The sequence below is a fragment of the Hakea prostrata genome, chromosome 11 (genome assembly GCF_041222555.1).
Source record: "Hakea prostrata isolate BN-2017 chromosome 11, UWA_Hpros_2, whole genome shotgun sequence".
NCBI classification, from domain to species: domain Eukaryota; kingdom Viridiplantae; phylum Streptophyta; class Magnoliopsida; order Proteales; family Proteaceae; genus Hakea; species Hakea prostrata.
Genome location: NC_142610.1, coordinates 19,855,173 through 19,876,168, shown reverse-complemented (window position 1 = coordinate 19,876,168; position 20,996 = coordinate 19,855,173). Strand labels below are relative to the sequence as shown.

The window sequence follows — 20,996 nt, the reverse complement described above, 5'->3', positions numbered from 1 at the left end:
ACCACATTCCGCTAGGGTTGGGATCAGAGATGTAAATTCCTTACATATATAATACTTTCTACTACTCCACCTACGCTTTCAAAAAAGTTGGACACAAACGTAGATCCACTCACTATCTTTTGTATGTCTGTATTTTCTTTCGAGTTTATGAATGAAGTCTTTAACTTACCAAAAAAAAAACCCCGCAGGGTTGGGGGCGGAGATGTAAATCCCTTGACATAGAATACTTTCTACTCCACCCACGCTCCTCAAAATAATTGTTCCAATTGAATTCAGCTGAGGGACACGGATGTAGATTCATTCTCTCTCTCTCTCTCTCTCTATAATACATGTTTAAGATTTGGATTCCCATCCAATCTACAATTTAGCAGGGGTTTCGACTATTCAGATTAACCTACCACTCATGATACAAAAGAAAAACAACAGCAAGGCCTGAGGGTTTTCTGTCATTTTGACCATCAGCTGTAGACTTGTTGTGGAGAAGGCTTTGGATTGGTGCAGAAACTGCGGAACCAGACATAAGCATTTACAGAGATCGATCAAGTGAATATATTACATAATGGGGAAGTGCTATCTCTTATTTGTTCTTCCCCAGTAGAGATGATTTCTCTCTGCTGTCAGATATTTTCTCACTAGAAATGAGCATCTTTCATTGTGTGAGAGAACAGTAACAAGAGACCTGTAATGACATTCAGGGACTCTTTAAGCCAACCTGTACATGATTATAGGGAATGGAATAAACAAAAAACCACTTGACAACTAGCTGTGCGACTTCCTCTGAACTGGACACAGCTGCAAAATTACCTGCTGCGAATCATGTAAGTAATGAATTGGGATTCGCATAACTGTCGCCTGGAACCCCTTCCACCACACATTCAGACCTTTGAACATTGGCACGGTGGACCTCTGCTAATGTATGGTAGCAGGGTGCCAGAGTGTCATGGGAGGGTTATCCTCTATCCTCGAAGGTAGAGTTACCAGATTCGGAAAGAAGAACTATAGTCAACAAACAGTAATCTGCTAAAACATGCTGTGATATGACCTATTGTGGTAGGACCTTTACCAAGTTATGTACAACAAGAATGGGAATCTTCTGCAATGCGTGAAAACCTGAAGTTGCCAATGCCCTCTTAGAACTTGCAAAACATTCATGTTTGGTCGCTTGGTCCACTTAAATAGAGCTTCTGTCCATCATAAATGATGTCCACATCCAAGATTTGTCCCCCTTCTTCTGACAAAATGCAGGAGGCACCAGAGTACTTTAGCTGCTCTGCTGCCATTTCAATGAGCTCTTGGATCGTGCGTGGAATCCATAAAACAACTCCAGATCTTCTTTTCTCCTTTGGATCCCATGGGTGGAAGGGGAAAATGGTACATTTCCTTGGGTGCATTTTATCTGTAATTTTCAGATGACAGTTGCTGTTATACTTGATAGGAATAATGATAGAAATAAAAATAACAATAACAACAACAATTATCAGGAAAGAGCAACAAATCAATGGTAGCTAAAAGAGTACTATCACTCATTGGTTGTGGTAAGATCTTTCTAAAAGAGAATACAAATCACATGCTGTGGTACTAGTTTAGACTGTTGTATGAAGCACAAGGATACAAGAATTCTATTAGGGTTAGCACTGACAGCCTTCTATGTTTCTTTCTTTTTTGTTCTAATGGAATTCAGAAACATATTTCACCTTCATTATATAAATTCTACAAGAAATAAAGCCACAAGATCCCATTGCAAATGACAGTCATTGGACAAGAAATATGTTCAACTTCTTTTACTGGATATGAATATTCTGTCGCATAATGTCAAGTTCTTCTTTAAAAAGTAAGAAGTCAAAGACTATGCCCACAATACCTCTGATTTCTTGGGAGTGCACAGACAATTGAGCACCTTTCGCATCTTCTAGAAGCTTGATCAAATTCTTGTTGCCACATATGTGACATTCATCAAGAGGAGTATTTCCCCATCTGCAAAGATCCAAAAAAAAAGGTTTGTTTTAACAGATTTTAGAATGAAGACAAACATTAACTCTCTCAATTAATTTAAATTTTATCTGCTGGTTGTCCACTAATTGCAGAGTTTGAAATTTTACAAGACCATGGACAAACATTGATTGTATTCCAGAGGAGTTCAAAATTTTCACAACAGGACATGGTGGAATAGAAACACTGAGAAAGATCTGAACTCTCTCTAAAATCGTAGAACAGTGGACGAACTTCGACAGTATTACACACATTCTGAACTTTCATGAGAAGATACAATGGAATAGATCTGAACTCTATCCAAGGTCATATAACCATGGGCAAACTTTCATTGAAATCTTTTCTAGACCATGGATGAACTTTAATTTCAGTCTTTCATGGTGATGCAAATTAGAATACCTATAGTGCCACAAATTAACACTCCCACCCCCCAATAAAAGAAAAAAAGAAGAAGAAGAAGAAATATGGGATGATGATCATGACAGAATAAGCACGAAGCAGTATTCTTGCACGCTTTTTCTCCTTGCAATTGATTTCAGGGCAATTGATTATCTTCAAATTTATGCTCGAGGATGGAAGAAAGATCAACTACAAATGAGAGCAAATTGGGTACTGGGATTACTTCATGTGAGAGATTTTTCCTAATTCTAGCATAGTAAGCAAACTCAATTTGAAGTCAAGATTTGACCATTTGGCTGGATCTCCTGGTTCCCAGGAAAGGTGAATAACAAATTCGTTTGGATTTTGTTTTTGACAGCTATGAGAACCTACAACAAGTGGATTTATAAGAGCTTTTGGCCTAAGAATTTCTTGATTGGAGCAGCAGCTGGGCAAATTCCAATAGATGGGTTGTTATGGTTGTACTGTAGTCGAAGGGATCTGAAAGTCATACGCCCACTGTTCCATTCTCTTGCCTACCATTTGATCAGATTCAAGGCAAATAGCATCTCTAGCTTGGACCAATCTCTTTGGTTTGATATATCTGTGAGACTGGAATTTTTTGGTGCACTATCTGCACCCGGACGACTACTATAACAACAACAGAAAAACTCAGCCTTTTCCCAACTGCGACAACAGGAGAGTGGGTGTAGTGGGAAGCCAAAATATAAAATCAGGAAAGAAAAAATAACATGTAATACCACTTATATGAGTATATGACAACCAAGATGAACGTGAAAGTCATACCTGTCCTTCAAGAAAACACTTGCACCAGCTTCTATCAGTACTTTTGCCATCAAATATAACCCCTCTGCTGCAGCTACATGAAGTGGTGTTCGGTGATCATAATCTTTGGAGTTCGGATCAATGCCGTTGGACAATAATCTTTTTAGGAAATCTGCATCCCCTCTTACAACAGCCTTGCAGAGACAGGTACCAGCATCATCAATATCCAAAGATGCCCCTTCTTTAACAAGCAAAGCTGCCACTCGATCATGCCCATTCTTGAGAGCTTCAAATAGGGGACTGTTTCCAAAGTTGTCTAATGGATATCAATATATTAGAATACATTACAATGAACATCTAATTGAAAGATTTTGGAAAAATTGAGGGCAAACAACATGGAAAACTTAAAGACTTACCGGAAATATTTATATTCACACCTTTCTGAATGAGGAAAAATGTAATATCTTCATATCCTCTTGAAGCTGCAAGATGCTTAAGAAACCAAAAGCTACTTGATTAGGCACTTGAAGATTTCTTACACCAATTACAGAAAGTAATTCGATGAGTTTTCTAGTAAAATTCTCCTCATCCCACCCTTAAATGGCTTTAACATAGCATTTGAAAACATTTAAAAGATATGAGTTAGATTCAATAACACGAGCAGCTAAAATAGGTTTTTAAAAAAATGTAACAAGAATGTTGGCTAGTAAATAACATACCAGAGGTGATCTTCCATCATAATCTTTCTTATTTGGATCTGCTCCAGCTTGTATTAATCCCTTTAGCTGATACAAGTCCCCATGATAAGCTGCATTATTTACCCTCAAAGCAAGTTCAGCTTCTTGCTTTCCAATATAAAATGAGATGTCAGATTCCAGTTGCTTGATTCGAAGATTGGATTCTTTTCCCTGTTAATAAGAACATCAGAAAATTTCTGCACCCCTATAGCCTAACCTATTCTGAAGTAAAAATTGTCATGAAAAACGTAACTATAAAATGCTTTAAATTCAGAGGGGAAAAATATAGAAGTCCTTTGGAAAGCATACTAAGCATGGGGAATTTTTCTCCATCCAGAAGTGCAGCATAGAAAAGTGCTTCCACATATCTATCTCTCTCCTCAAGATACGGCAGCAGCATTTCTTTTCACTTGGGAGGAGAGAGATAAGATGCATGGAGTACCGCCATAGGCCATGAGTGTGGACAGAGTTTTTTTTTCCATTAAACATTATCTCAGATATGCTATTAATTGCTACGATTGAGTAGGAGGAGGAATAAAGAAGTATTAGGAAGGAGCCATAGATCAAGAATGTTTATGACAACAGAAATGGGATTTAACATAATTTGTCACTGCTAAACTACCTCTAGAAGGTTGCTCAAGATTGTCCTTCCATCAAAAAAATATATCTGTAAGATATTTGTGAAAGATTGTTTATCAATCCGCAAAAGCCTACATAGTTCACAGACTTGAACAGAGCAAGGCTGAGGAATGTTGCAGATAACGGAAATTTGCCCAAAAGAGCTGTAACGTTCCAGGAGTGAAACAGTCTCTTCGGATCCATCTTCCCCTATGCCTACCTCCTCCTGTGCATGAAATTTTGTTCGATCAGTATAAACTGTAAAAAAATTGCAATAAACCAGATTCACTTTCAACACAAATGGATACTACAAATTTTAATAGAATGTACATAACTTTAAATATTGATGCAATGACCAAAATTCTGAACAGAGCGTCTAGCAGACAATAATAAAACTAAATGTTCAAATCATGAGAAACATTTCCCTTAGACATCAAGATAGGGGTTCAACTCATGGTTGGTTGAGAAAAACAAATGCTTCAACTAAACAGACGCTAATAAAACTAAATGTTCAAATCATGAGAAACATTTCCCTTAGACATCAAGATAGGGATTCAACTCATGGTTGGTCGAGAAAAACAAATGCTTCAACTAAACAGACGCTAATAAAACTAAATGTTCAAATCATGAGAAACATTTCCCTTAGACATCAAGATATGGATTCAACTCATGGTTGGTCGAGAAAAACAAATGCTTCAACCAAACAACATGAATCAGTACAATCTAAAGTGAATCATACAGTTTATATTTCTATATTCAAGTTGGGTCTTCAGACAGAGTAATATCAGTCAACACAATAAAGAAATGCATGTTCTCTTCATTTTGGATGAAAAAACTCTCACATAAGTCGCAAAATCACATGATTTTTAAGAAGGAATGATCGTACCAGGACACCATGACAAACAAAATAAATTTGATCCACCACGTTTCCTTGTTCCATAATTACTTCTCCAGGAAGAAAAAACTCTTCATGAAGCCTAATTACCTGCAAAAAAGGAATGTGTATGATAACTTCCTGTATCCAAATTTCATGATTAAAAGGCAAAGCCTTGATATTAGGAGAAGCAAAAGGGAGCTATAGATAAACATTCAAGCAGCAACTGCCCTTGTTACCAAACATAAATGATTACTAACTGTTTCTATATGCTAGGTTTCACTACCAGAGATGCTTTACAGATAAAACCCCAGAGCTGTTGTCTCTTGGGCTTTAGAAACACCCTTCATGCACATAGGGCGCACACAGTTTGAATAAACACTTCAAAAGTGGATTTTTATTCTCTAGTCTCTACAACCATGATATTATTCAACATTCCCTAATAACACCTCTACCATTAGTTAGTGCCACACTTTGACCACAGATGCTTAAGAAAAGGTTCGACATCCTCAGTCAGCACTTCCCCCAGCATGCATTCCCTATATGGGATCAATCTTCAGTGACCATGCCATATGCAAACACAACTGAAATTATATCAGAATTAACTAAGAATTTGGATCTTCCCAATATCTATGTTAGAAGTTCAACAAACAATAGAAAGATATTTAAAACTTACAGAGAGAAATCAGTAAACATCTCTTCAAAAATCTCCTGCAACACTTTATTTCAACTTCAATAAAAAAACTAAATAGAATAACTTAATTCCAAATTGAAAAACACCTCCCCAGCATGCATTCCACTACTTTGTTTTGTTTGTGTGAACAGACCTACTCCCATTATGTTGGGATTTGGCTGTCTTTGTTTGTTGTAAAATAGTCTAATTCCAATTCTATTTTAAAGAGTCAAGGGTTCACAAAGAAAATGGTGAAGAGTTGGGAACCTTCCAAGAACAAAAAGTTCTCTACCAGTGGAATTTAGCCTTAGCCTTAGCCTTCATAGAACAATATATAAAAATACAAAATTAAATTAAAAATAAAAATTCATGCTTTCACCTTTAAATGGAAAATACAGTTCACTTATTGGTCACTAAAGTTCATGGTCAAAAGGCTTACAATCTGATTAATGAATTCAGGTGAGCATCCTTGAAAAAGAGGGACCTTGTCAATGAATGGCTTATACATTTTCTGTGAGATCTGCCAAAAAAAAAAAAGAATATGCTTGTTATGGTATCAAGTAAATCATAAACAATATTAGAGAAGGAAACAATTGAATGATTATATCATTTGATACAGCAGCTTCCGAGTCACCTATTATCCTTGTGTAACTGGTGGAAAATGATATTACTATACAGGTTAAATACAGGTATCCTCAGAATAGGTAGATGCCGCATGATCTCAAGAATGAAATTCATTGTTAGAAGAAAAACAAACTACTATGAATTAGAAAATAAATTCAATATAAAGCATCAGTTCCTGATGAAGTTGTAGATTGATAGTAGCTCTGATAAAGGTTTAATTAGGAGAACAAGCTCAGGGGATTGGTATGGAGGAATCCACAATGACGGTGATGGTGTTGGCAATGGTGGTGGACGGTGATGGTGATGGTGATGGTGATGGTGGGGCCAACATGTATGCAACCCAAGGTGATGATGATGGTAACCAACGAAAAGGGTTATAGTCGAAAGGACAAGCATTCCATTCATCCACATGATATTGATGTGCTCATGAGAGGCCGGGAATCACCAAGCATGAGTTTGGATCATGTTGGTGCTCTGCTTTATCAGGCTATAGGCATTATGCTTCAATTGCTTCTTCAGGCTATGGACAGAGGACTTCTTTCAGGTATGAAAATTATAGTACGCTGAAACATAACCAGAATACAGTAGTACTGGCCAATCCAAAGCAGTAAACAACATTCTATTGTAAGTGGGGCACACATCTATTATGTCAGTATTGTCATATTGTTCTTATGTTCAGTCAGTACTACATCATCCTACACACTTCTGTTCTTGTAGACTCTTTCCAGATATGAGTTTCAACCATTTCAGTACTCTTCATGGCTATAGAGGGATACTTACCAGATACATGAAAGAAACCTGATACTTACCGGATACATGAAAGAAACCTCATCTTTTATAACACTTTAAATTTATCACACTTATCTGGTTGTAGTTATTCTCAATTTTTAGTGTTGATGAATGATAAAGTGACTCTATATTGCTTGTTTATATTGTTTTTTCTTTTTTGTTCCAACTGTGTATGTCAATGTGTATCTAGACAGTTCCGATGCATTTCTGCAAAGTATCTTCTATAAGATACAATTTGTACCTTAATATCACCATACCTAATACCTTAAATAGGATCACCATTCCTGTACCCCTTAGAAGGAGCTAGAAAGCATAAAGCGTTAATTTCTAGATGCTAACTTTTTTTTTTTTTTTGGATGAATAAATAATATATTACCTAAAGGAAGAGCAACAGTCTCTGATCCTCTGGATGCTAAGGCCACATTCTAATTTGGGCTTCCAGACGGATTTCTAGCTAGTAAGATGAAGGTTCTTTCCAGAGAAAGCAGCAAAAGAGAGATTTAATGGTGGAGACAATGATTTTTGGGAGAGAAAAGATGCCACACCAGTAGATGTAGGAAGACTGAAGTACCGACTTGATTAGGACCAAATGACCTGCATTAGGGAGTTAGTACCTCTATTTGCTATTCTTTTCAATTTTAATATGTTTATAATTTTTTAATCTGCCATTATCTGAATTATATAGGCTCTCTGCACGTGTAAATACATCTTATGCATTATATTTTGATTGTAATGCACAGATAAAGATATCAGTATGCAGCTAAGTACTTCATTCTTACATAAACTGATAAGAAATCCAGGAATGAGGGATCACATTTTTTTTGGGTACAAAGACGGGCTGAGGCCCAGACAAACAAGAAACTATAACAAAATAGCAACCAATCTCCCTCTTCTTCAGACCTTGAGGGATCACATAAATTTTTTTTTTTTTTTTAAATGTATACCAAGCTAATTTGCAGATAAACCAATTCCTATCATATGGTGGGATAATGACAAGAGAGGAAATAACATAAGTACCACTAAGAAATTTCAGTAGAATAAGGATTGAACTAATTAATATAACTCATTAAGAAAAGGCTTTTGTTTGACAGCATATTTCACACCTTGGCACGTATGGAGACTGGGATATCCTGAAGAACAGCACCCTCGGTGTAGTTTCTTTCATACTGTAATGACAGATGGCCTTTGATCTGATTACGAATATCTTTTCCAAGTTTGTTTCTGTTCATGTATTTGATTAGGTCTGTCATTTTATCTCTAAACCTTTCTGTGTTTGAACCTTTTACAATTAACGCTGTCATGTTACCAATGAGATAAGCACCAAGAATCATATCAAATGAGACAAAAAACATAGTGAATATCATTTCCCTGACATTGACTGGATGTATATCACCATATCCTGCAATCGAGAGAACAAAGATTATCATTTCCATTGTATAAAACACTAAATTATACATCTTCAAAGACCTTTTTTTTGCACCTGATTGACATCATATATATATATTTGCTCAAAAGAAAAGAATAATATGCATGATATTATTCTGAAAGAAACAAATCAATTTTTAAGCTTGAGTGTGGGATGGAGTAGGAGAATTGACTTACAATAAGAAGAAGAAAAAAAAGGTCATTCTGAACATGCTGAAGAGAACAAAGATTTCTAAGAAACTATAGACACGAAAGGATAACAAGTCATTAGACTGATTTTTCTTTGATATAGATTTTCTTTTCTTTCCTATATAGGACTCTGTTGTGAGAGAAAATCAAATAACTATACTTAAAGGTGGCACTTGCAGCAAGTATATATTATATAGCATTTTTCTGAGCTTTAAACTAGTTTTGCATATTAATCCATCTTATCACCACCTTTATAATCAATCAAGTCATATACCAACTATTTACAGCTGACCACATGAATAGGAATTTCAACAGTTTCACGCCATCAATTTTATATAAAAACCTTGTGCCTCTATACGAGATTAAAGTCACTTGAACATTATAATCCATTGAAAGATTGGAAGGGGAACCATGAACAAGTGCCTTCAGTTAGTTTTAGTATAATAAAAAGAGAGGAAGAAATTACCAACAGTTGCCATGGTCACAATGGCATAATATAATGATGTCCAGTACCGCTTCCACAGATCAATTTCTCTGAAGTTGGAATAACTATAATCTCCCAACTTTAAACTTCCTATCCATGTGTAACCTTCCTGGGCAGGAGGCAAGGTGGTAGCAAGGTAATAAAAGATGCAGGCAGCAGTATGGGTGCAGTAGAGTTCAACAACAAGAAGTTTCACAATTCGGGTAAAGAGGAAATTGATTCGGATGTCCTTCTCCAGCTTTTGAAAGAATTCTAGTACTCTGCTTGCCCGACTCAACCTAATCCACAGGAAGTACCTTACTTCTTCTTTTCTTGCAGAAACCTGATTAGAAAATAATATCTTAGAATGACAACATAAGAGCTATATTGCAAAGATAGCATAATTCTGGGGAAACTATAACTTCAAAAACTTGTGAAATATAGGGATAGATGAAATAAAAGTATAGAAGAAAATCCATTCACAAAGTAGACATATTAATACCCTGAAAACAAAATGAAAACATGTTATAGAAATATTGGATAAGGAATATATGTTCACGAGGAAGCAGAACATATTCCTCCACACAAAAACCCAGGGTGAAATCATTTTATTTTGTTTTCGTATCATTTGAATGCAACATTATCATCACCCACATGTACTTTATCACTGGATATTGTCCCATGTAACGATCCATATTTACACTCAGCTGTCTCCATATGAGTTGGACCATGTGAGGTAGAGGGTAATGGCCTCATTGTACAGCATCCGGATGAAGGAAAATTAGGGTTTGTTACAGTCTCAACATACTTTATCTTTTCTTCCCCCCCCCCCCCCACCCCCACCCCCCGGTTAAATGTAAAACGAAGTCATCCTCTATGTTCATCTCTACAGTAGAACCCATCAAGAACTAATATTATCCAAGAAAATCTATGATTTAGCATAAATTAATGAATAATATGGTTCAGATGATGAAAAGCATATCTAGAATAGCGAGTATACTTATGAAAAAAAGAGCATACATTGTAAATTGCATCCCAAGGTAGACAGCCAATAACATCTACCAAGAAACTCGATTTCAGGTACCTGTTGAAAAGCAGAAAGCCAGAAACATCAGTAATGCATGTAAGCATCAAATCCAGTATACTCTTACTAATTGTTCAATCAAAGGTCAAATGGAACAGGGGAAAGGAGGTGAATTAAGGAGATAAAAAAGTAACAGACCTGAGAGCAATACGATTACGCTTGTAGACCATTCGATAAGTCTGCTCATCTCTAAAAGCAACGAAGAAATGGACAATGATGTCCACAAGGAATGCTGCCTGTCCAGCGATGTCGAGTACGAATAAATTATGAGGCAAGCCTCTGAAGAATCCAAACTCGAAAGGGGTGAAGAAGGAAGAATAGATAGCCCATATCAATATGAAGTGCTTCCAAGCCTGATACCACCTGCATTTTCTTCTCGCCTCAGTTCCCAATACAAAGCCTTAAGTAGTTAAGTGTCATCATAAGTTACCAAACAACTTCTCAAAGCAAGAGAATGGGATTCGCATAAGCGAAAGCAAAATAAAAGAAAACGCTTTCGCTTGCTGATACTATGGAAAATGCCACTGGCTCGTTTCCTCCTTTCGCCTTTGGGAGCCTCTCACCAGGAATAATATTGGAAAACCGGGGAGGGGAAAGGTCCGGCAGGGACGGAGGTTAAAAGTATCAATTTTTAAGATTAATGCATTTACATCGGAGGCTGCGACCACTTGAGTCGGAATCAACACCTCGTGAAGGGAGTATACGTGGGCGTTGGAAATTTATCAAAAATGAACCATTAATTTTCTTTTCAACATCATATCAAATTCATTTATAAATCATATAAAATAGTTAACTTTTTTTTTTTGTAAATGAAAATATTGATTGATATGACGTATAGATAAATTTCTACCATTTGATACAATATTGAGACACACGTTACACATCTACAAAGAAATGGACATGATAATGGTCTTAGTCGTTCCTTCAATATTTTTCAATATTTTTTAACCGCAAAAATAATGTAATGATCTCTTACATTGCCAAAATATGTATAGTTTTTTTCTTTAAATAATCATGAACCGATTAGAATAAGCGAGGGCCCACTGGCCTAAGGGAGAGGGAAGAATGTGCGGTCGGTGTAAAGGCTTGAGCCTATAATTTTCTTGAACTTAAAATGTCCCTACATAAGAAGCTGTCACTACTATCCTAAGTAACACATCTACACCATAATATAAAAAAAATGATTTTATAACAAAAAAAATTAAAAATAAAAAAAATTGAAAAGTTTGTAAGAAACTTAGAGCTTTTAAATTTTAAAATCAAAAGTTTCTTTTTTATGTCAAAAAGATAAGAATGACCCAGACAGAGTTTCTCATTCATACATTTTTTATTTTGTGAAAAACATTAATTTAGTGTTATCAAATAGCCTTAAAATTAGTTAAAATATTATTTTATTTAAAAAATAAAAAATAAGAAAGAGACTAAATTGCAAACACACGATTTAGATTGTTTCTATTTAAAAAATTCAAACAAAAAATTAAAAATTAAAATACTACCATACAACTCCTTTACCTGCTTAGTTGCCTTACTTTCATTGAAGTGAATTACTAACAATTATCTATTATACCTTTTATATTTATATTATAAAAAAAGTTGATTCCCAGCTAGAAAATGTTATAAGAAAAATTAATAGGATTATATTAAAATCTTCATAACCCTATGGGATGTACTTTTCAAGAATAAAAATTCGTACGATTTCTAATTAAATTTTCACTAATTCTCAAAAAGTTTAGAATTTTACTAATATTTTCATTAAAATCATTGCTTATACACTGGCTCAAGAAGCCTTCATAACCACAAGTAATTCTCCTCCATTTCTTTCGAAAAAGCTTGTATCCTGCGTATTTTAATGAGTAGGATCATCAAGTCGAAATTTCGGCCAAAGGATCTGAAATTTCGACCGAATCCCACCGCCTAAAATGCATAGCTTGATGGACCAGGACCCAAGCAAGGTCCCATTTCTTAACTCGATAGTATTGTATGACATTGACAATATAGGTAATGGGCATACCGATTACCAAAAAAAATATATAGGTAATGTTTGTATTCTAGGTTTTTTTTCTTTATAAATAAATAAAAGGTCATCTTTTACTGAAAAACAAGTGTCATTTGGATCACAAGGGTCCCATGTGATACCAACGTACCAGTACAAGAAAGACACCGCAGTGGTGGATATGATTGCTTGTCTTATCATTTCGAGAAAAATATCAATTGTGTCAGATGAGGAAAACCTCACTTTTTATTTTTTTATAATCAACAAATAGATTTTTTGTCCACACGCAATTTAAATTTAATAGAGTAGAATCTTTATATTTTTCGAAGAGTACTGGCGTGACTCATAGACTATTAAGAATTTTCAATGAAGAGTCGTTATATTTCAGTTTCATTTAATTTCTACTTTTTAAATAAAGCACGAAAAACAATTTCAAACATAGAACAAGATTGCATGTGTTATTTGCAAATGGACTCAGAATATTGGAATCTGAAACTGGAAACTGGTTTTATGGACCAAAATAGAAAGCGCTAACAAATCAAAATCCTGTCGACGCAGCTCTAAATTCGTAGAACAAAAATACCAAAATTTTGCGGATATTATTGAAACTTGGATTAAAACCAGTGAAGCATTTCAAACTGAAATGGTAAAGTGAGAAAGAGGTGTGGTCTTACTGATCTACCGTTGCGTTGAAGATTTACTAACCTGTTATCGGGATGAATTGCGTAGCCTTTGATACCTTTAATCAAGTTTTCTCTACTGAGTTTCTTCACATTGAATCTATTCTCGAGCAGAGAAAATCGACTTCCTTGTGACGACTTGATTCGATCCTTCACTTCCTCCAGCTCAAATTCCTCACTTTCGTCCGATGAGTCCTCTTTCTCGATCTCATTATTTCTACTCGCCATCGTTCGTCACTCGGTGTCCGAAGAATGAAATCGGAAACTGAAAATCTGCAAAATCGAGGAAGAAATATTAAAATCAACAAAATCTACATTGGAAACCGTAAAACCAGATGAGCATAAACTAGAAATTGCGTACCAATCGGTGTTCGATCGAGTTCACAATCGATGTTCCAAGCGAACAAATAAGGTGAAGATAAGAGAGAGATTTAATGAACGAAGCAAGAGATTTGTATCAGAAAAAAGCCGGAGTCTTAAGGAAGATAATGACGGTAAGGATATTTGCATTAAATTTGGAGTAATGCTTTCGTTTCTCGAAGACTTTTGAGTTCTCAAGGACAAGCACACCAAGTGTTTATAGAAATGGCTAAACGAATCTACAGAGCAAAGGCAAGAGTAGATCCAAACCCAGAGAGAGAGAGAGAGAAAAAGGTATTGTGGCGGTCGCTGAGACGCTGACGCAAATGTAAATATGTAATCGCTTTTGATGATTTTATTTTGTTATATATTTTGCTTACGGCAGCGTATCGAAGCCAGGAACCTATGGCTTTGAGAACAGTGGAATGGGTAACTGGATCTTGGCTGGCGCATATTAGTAAAATATTCCGCACTCCTCGTGTTTTAAGGATTTATGTTAATCGTTTCATCTTTCTTTTTTAATTTAATGAAGCCGAGGTGTTCGGATCAGTTTAAGACACCTTGACTCATCCCGTGGGGAAACATAATTATATATTATATATATATATATATATATTTCATAAAAAACTTCAATTATATTAGATCTTTGCGAGAGTTGAATTCTTCTTTCTTTTTTTTCTTTTGGTACAAAGGAAGCCGGGGATGGGGATATTAATATGCCTCATTAAGATTAGAATCCATGACCTCTTCACTAAGAGGTATTGGTTTCAACCACTAGAACAGATATGCATTGGCTTATTTTCTTTTAAATTGGTATTTGATGTTACTTACCCATAATTATCTTATGATATAATTTGGTCCAGCCTCCAGTAAGGTTTAAAGTATTGGTATCGAGATCAGGTAATTTTAAGAGATGTATCGTCCTATATGAGTATTGTATCGTACTGACTGATGTATTTTTGTGCAATTCAATAGAGAAACATATTGAGTGTATTGTATCCGTTGTGTCCAATATGGATACGTATCCACTAGTATTGTGGGGTACCTTAAACCTTGTCTGCTGGCTCGAGTGTAAACGTGTTGAATGGAGATTGGATCTGGTTTTATGCAACATAGTTTTCAAGCTAGATACACTGAGGGCTCGTGGGCATCATCTTTGTGTGTCTGATGCTTCTATGCCACGTTGTTGCATTTCATTCTTCATACATTGCACCCTATCATATGTGGACAATTAGATGGGAACCTTCATTGCTAACTAGGACACATTCAACCTGCAAATCTAAGCAAGGGTACGCAATTTTAACTTTAACCATCAATTCATCTAAGTACCCGTTGGTTTCCCAAAACCCTAATTGATTGGTGTTGCGTATAATTTGACTCAAGCACCAAAGGTGGCTTGTCGAACAACACAGTCGGCCCATTCAATTCAGGCATCTAGCTAGTGTACTAACCAGCAACTAGTGACCAAACCAGTTGTTTGGATTTAGCAACAATAATAAGCTTCAAGAAAGTCAATTGAGTGGCACAGTCACTTCCAAAACAAGCCGATAAGTGCCATTGTACGGAATAACGATTTAATATAAATCGAAGGAATTAGAAGAACTACGGATAGACCCAAGATCAGGGGCGGACCTATGAAGGGGCCGGAGGGGGCCATGCCCCCCTTGAATTTTTAAAAATTTTATGCATATTCCCTTAATTCCTTTATTTTTTTCGGTTTTTTTTTTCTAACATGTGAAATGTCACTATTTGCCCCCCCCCCCAATATTGTGAACAATTTTTAAAGGTAAAATGATGGGTATAAATGTCATTCCTAATAAAAAAAAAAAAAGTAATTCATCAATCCCTATTTATTCTCCCTTGAATTACTCCCTATTTATTCTCCCCTCTCTTCTCTCTCATCTTTTCTTCCTATTTATTCTCTTCTCTATAAACGGGAATTAAAGGAATTTTTTTTAAAAAAATCTTATTAGGTATTAAAAAATCAAAATGTTACTTCTAATTAAAAACTAACTCTTCAATCCCTATTTATTCTCCTATCTCCCCTCTCCTCTATCCTCTTTTTTCCTATTTATTCTCTTCCCTTTCTATATAAGCGTGGCTTAAGAAAATTTGGAAAAAAAATCTACTCCACAATTAGGTCTCTTTCTCAATTTATTTATTGTTTTTCTTTTCTTTTTTTGTTATTCTTTTTATTTGATTTTATATTCTATGTTTCTTTATTTCTTTTACAATTTTTGTTATTTGATTTTGTATTGTGAATAAAATGTCTATAGTTAGTAGGTAACTAACTACTATTGATTTGCATCTCTTACCTAAAAAAAATGTGGTTTACATCTCCTACCAAAGAAATTTTTGGTTTGCATCTAACTTTTTAAGGTTGAAGTCATGTGTATATTTTCTTTTATATTGTTGCTTTAAATTTTACCTATATTTTGTCCAAAAAAAAATATATATATTATCAATAATTTATCTATTTTTTTCAAATATGTTTGGGCCCCACAAAATATATGTAGGTCTATTATTTAATTTAATAAAATAGTTTAGAGGTAGGACCCCAAATGAGAAGATTATCTGGCCTTCATTCTTCGCCCCCCCCCCCCCCACTATTGCATCTTGGGTCAGCCACTGCCCAAGATCGATAACCTTAGAGAAGTGGTGAGTAAATATATAACTAGCTTAGGCCTTGAATCTAGTATAGGCTCAAACAACTAATTGGATAGATAGCAAAGATCTACGCAGTTGACTTTATTTAGTTGTTATTGTTTGTCAAACCAATGAATGGATGATAAGGGGAGACAAGTCTATTTGTATTCGTTTGATATAATTTTAAGTAAATAAAAGATTTTTTTTTTTTTTTTTTTTGGAATATGACAATAGGGAGGTGAGACGAACTTAGAACATATATATACATATCATCTTTTCATATGAATGATAACCAAATTTTATCCCTATATTGATTGCCATACCCACGTATTGTACATAACATTACTTCTATGAACCAAAGACATATAATTTAATACAAAATGACAAAATAGATATGGAGAAAAAATTTCAAGTCTATCCATCAAAACCAACCATTTGTACAACAACCAAAGAACACTTTATTAAAAGATCTTACCCATCCTGATTACCAACTAGCAAACCATGAAACCTTGTTCCGTTTACAATGGTTGCATAATTAAATTGTATTTAAACTGGATTTTTTGGACCTATTATGTAACAGTTGAAAATAAATTTTATATATCAATCTAGAATTTTAGGATTTTTTTCGTGGAGACTCATATGGTCCAAGCAAGACGTGTTATTCTACATATCTGTCTAAATCAGCAGTGGTGTTTGATTTGATGAAAGATAAGACAAGAAATTACAATTTATAATTATAATGTATGCATGTACCCAAAAAAAAATACTGATTTATGATTTTTTTTTTTTTCTGTTGATTATTTGATCTCTATGGTATTGATTATTTGATCTCTCCACCTAGCTCACTTGATATTAACCACCCGAGCCTCTTATGTCAAGTTGGCTGTGAGAAAGAAAAAAATTGAGTAGATAGGCGGAGTAGACGAAAAGGATCTTGACTTCCTGTAAGAGAGTTCAAATTTTGATTTTGCATTGGAGCAAAGCTCCCAGCAGTCAAAGCCTCAAAGGCCCAGATGTATTTTAGAGTTTAAAGTAAATCTAGACCGTTGAATAAAGTGTTCATTCAACTGTCCAAATTTTCTCTGAACTTCAAATAGAATTTGGACTGTGTGCTGCTCCCAAGCACGATCCATTGAAATTCAAACTCTATCCCTGACTTCAATCTTCAACCTAATAGAAGAATGGAAGTTGGAATTACACCAGGACTCCAACCCTTGAAGATTTCTCTCCTTCTCTCTTTTCTTTTTCTATTTTTAGAGAAGAAGATTTCTCTCTCTCGATGGTAAGGATTGCTAAGTGTTGTATTTGAGACTGAGTGAACTACGTAAAGTACGTAGAGATTTTTTTTTTTGGGTAGAAGTAAGGTTCTTAGAGTTTAAAGTGTACATTCTCAACACCAGATACTGATTCAACAAAAATAAAAAGTTCCATTTAATTCTATATTGATTGATTGAAGGCAAACCCTACGTACCTTACCTTTGATCCCTAGTCATGGCGGAGGAGAATCAGAAGAAAATTGAGATGGGGAAACTGGGAAAGCAAAAGTAATGGAAATAGCAACGAGCAAGAAACTACTTCCTGACCTCCCTGAGGATCTCATTGTGAACGTACTTTCAAATCTTCCTGTGAAATCTCTACCTCATGCTTATACATTATCACCCGTTCAAACTCTACTCTCTGGAATTGGATGACGCATTGGAACAACCAGCAGTGGTGAAAATGGATTTATTAGTCGACAAAGCCCATTTAGTTGGTTCGTGCAATGGTTTACTCTGTGTAGCTTATTCGGAGGATGACAGAATAAGGCACCAGAAACTGCCAGCAGATTTACCCTTATACACCTCGAAACACAACATGGTTTACTCTCTGAGCCTTTATGTTTTCCAAAGAATGGCGAAATCTTATTTACAGTTCACTCTTTGTTGTTCTTGCATGCATGGTCCTCCCACAGCAAGGGTTAGGGAACTTGGGCTTCGTGATGTTCAAGGATCAAGAGAGACCTCTTTGGATGAGAATCTATCGTGGGAGTCTTGTTTCACTCAATGCAATGCCAAAAACAAGGTTTGGAACCAAAGTTCCTAGGGCAAGTAAGGGCTAAAATATTCAAGTTTTAGTTTTGGGTTTGATATGAATTTATGAATTGGTTTATTGTTTTGTAGTGACTTTAGAAAGTTTCATCCAACTTGCGCTTGATCTGATACATAGTGTCATTTCTAGTTATTAATTCTATGTATGGCTACAGTATTTGATGTATCTCTAATCTCCTCGATGGTTTTGTTTATCTTATATTATTTTGATACATGGTGTCATTTCTAATTATTTATTCTATGTATGGTCACAATATTGACGTATCTCAAATCTCCTCGATGATTTTGTTTATCTTATTTTATCGTGTAATGTTTAAGCACAATCTTCAAAAATAAAAAGAATAACAAAATCCCAAAAGATGATTCAATTGATAAAGACTAACAACTATTAAGAAGTTAAAATTTTGAACCTCTTCGGAGCTGGAGTTTCTCCTAATCATCCGTATCAGATAATAAACCCTAGAAAAAGAAGTCCCATTTAGCAAGGTTGTGTAACCTAGATTATAATTAAACCGGATCTTTATCTTAGGTTTCTATTATATTGACTTATTCTACTATTTTTTTGACATGAATTTTGTTTCGTTCTAGCATTTTTAATTCCCCAACCACCCTTTAACTCAATAAATAAAACGATACATTAGAAAAATTATGATCTAAGCAAGACATGATAAACTATCGAACTATCCACGTTAGGAAGGGAGTCGGATTTGATCAAGAAAGATAAAATAAGATGCTATAGTTTATCGGATCCACATCCTCTATAATTCATTTCCTTACAAGTCTCTACAGTTCTTCATAATCAGAATATCCGCTGATTCGCCAACCTCCTGGTTTGGTCCATTCTTACCCCCCCCCCCAAAAAAAAAAAAAAAAGTTTGGCTCATTCGTTCTCAACCTTGAGACCAAAGGTTCAAGGCTTGAGAAATGCATGTACGTACTTTGGGAATTTAAGAGTATGTTTATATTAATTCTATAAAGTTGTTTTGATTTGCTAAAAAAGTGATGTAAAATTAATGTGAGTATTTTCATTTTTACAGTTTATAAATCGATGATTTATTTTAGTTATGTGTCATGATCATCATGGTATTCCATGATAGAAGACTCTCAATGCAACATATGCATCATAAACATCGTACGCCTTGTCAATCGATCCATACTTTGTGTACATATCGATGACTGCATTGAAACATGGGAATACTCACATTCTTCATTCATGCATATAACTTTGGGATGATTAAATTTTAATAATGTGTCGATATTTTAAGATCACCAAGTTATCTATCACTTGACACATTGTGTAGAACTTTAATTTTGTGGATGAATTGATACCAAGGTTTCCTATTCACTATCAATGTTTGACTAAAAATGAAATTGTTCTAGTGGCAGAATAAATTTTTAAAGCAATGAATTTTTTTCATATTTGTTAAGAAAAAGAAGGAAGAATTAAATAGCTGAAAATGTATTCGCATACATATCTGGACATTGCTCCAATTCTAGATTGTTTTCTAAGTAGTGATACAATCAAATTTGTTGCAATCTCCAGAAATGCTCTTTCGAATCTGTTAGCCATACAAAAATGTATTTTAAGATATACCATAAAGCTTCTAAATAGAAACTTTAGATAGTCGCTACATCAAGCATAATTTTATTATATATTGTCAACTTTCTTGAGAATAAAAAAAAATTTTAATCTTGATAAAAATTCTATTTATTTTTCTATGCTTAAACTGTCTTTATTTATTTATTTATTTTTTCTTCCTATTATTAAACATCATTCCCATCATCTCCCATGATCACTCATTTTTTGCCCGGAATAGTCTCAAACTTGGTTTTTTTTTTAACTGGCAATTGAATTGTTCCTAAAGCCAATCATATGGGTGGTTCTTTTACCTGAAAAATGTATGGCTTAAGTTCATCACAAAAAAGTTTTATCTTTTTAACTAATTAAAATAATATCTCAAGAAGTTAGCTTAATTGGCAAAAAATCAAATTGTAACTATTATAAGCCACCTTACAAAAAAAAATTATAATGTCGATATTATAGACTTTTTCTTTATATAAATCAACACTACTACCAGACTTTGCTTGTGAGGAAGCATTCTATAACGAGTTGGTCCATTTTATAAAATCAACACTTGCTCCCCATGCAACAATTCCAACTCTTTACCACAAGTTCCATACCTGTCTTTGGAACTCATTTGGTTATCGTTTCAGTTCCACTTTCACCATGACATATCATATTTTGTTGCTTGGAATTCTGTTAGTAGCATACTTTGGTGTAAGAAAAAATAATTTGTTTCTCATTATTCATTCATTTCCATAAGGTTGGTTGCTTTTATTAAACCCCTCTAATTGGTTATCATTGTTTCTCTATGAGTGTAGGGTTTTGTAGCTGAAAACGCCTTGTTACAATATTGGGAAGAGCATATCAGTATTTCACACCCTCCTCGTTGGTTAATTGCAAAGGCTTCTCCATTAAGTATCCATCAAGCAGCATTGTTTATGAAACTCATGGAAGAAAATAAACTTGCTTCTCATCTGAGTTCATTCTGTAAGCAAGCTAACATAGCTTGTTCTAAATATATGATGGAAAAGAATACA

General features: G+C 34.8%; 1 protein-coding gene across 1 annotated transcript; it reads right to left on the bottom strand.

Annotated features, from left to right (window-relative positions):
- Window positions 1-13,972, bottom strand: LOC149000695 (potassium channel SKOR-like). The gene is made up of 14 exons (XM_089139598.1): window positions 13,664-13,972; window positions 13,328-13,575; window positions 10,768-10,992; window positions 10,566-10,629; window positions 9,549-9,888; window positions 8,572-8,867; window positions 6,495-6,575; window positions 5,395-5,493; window positions 4,513-4,734; window positions 3,873-4,061; window positions 3,570-3,645; window positions 3,175-3,469; window positions 1,862-1,974; window positions 1-1,396 (listed from the first exon to the last, which is right to left on the bottom strand). The coding sequence occupies exons 2-14, from the start codon at window positions 13,528-13,530 to the stop codon at window positions 1,149-1,151; spliced, it is 2,451 nt and encodes an 816-aa protein (XP_088995724.1). The 5' UTR covers window positions 13,531-13,575; window positions 13,664-13,972; the 3' UTR covers window positions 1-1,148.
- Between the last annotated feature and the right edge of the window lie 7,024 nt (window positions 13,973-20,996).

What these genes read in the sequence shown, in the direction of transcription:
- LOC149000695 (XM_089139598.1), bottom strand. Translation starts at nt 13,530, where the DNA reads ATGGCGAGTAGAAATAATGAGATCGAGAAAGAGGACTCATCGGACGAA. An exon ending in ATGATGGAAGATCACCTCTG is followed by an intron (nt 3,646 to 3,872) that starts GTATGTTATTTA and finishes TGGTTTCTTAAG; the next exon opens with CATCTTGCAGCTTCAAGAGG. An exon ending in GCACTCCCAAGAAATCAGAG is followed by an intron (nt 1,397 to 1,861) that starts GTATTGTGGGCA and finishes TGAAAATTACAG; the next exon opens with ATAAAATGCACCCAAGGAAA.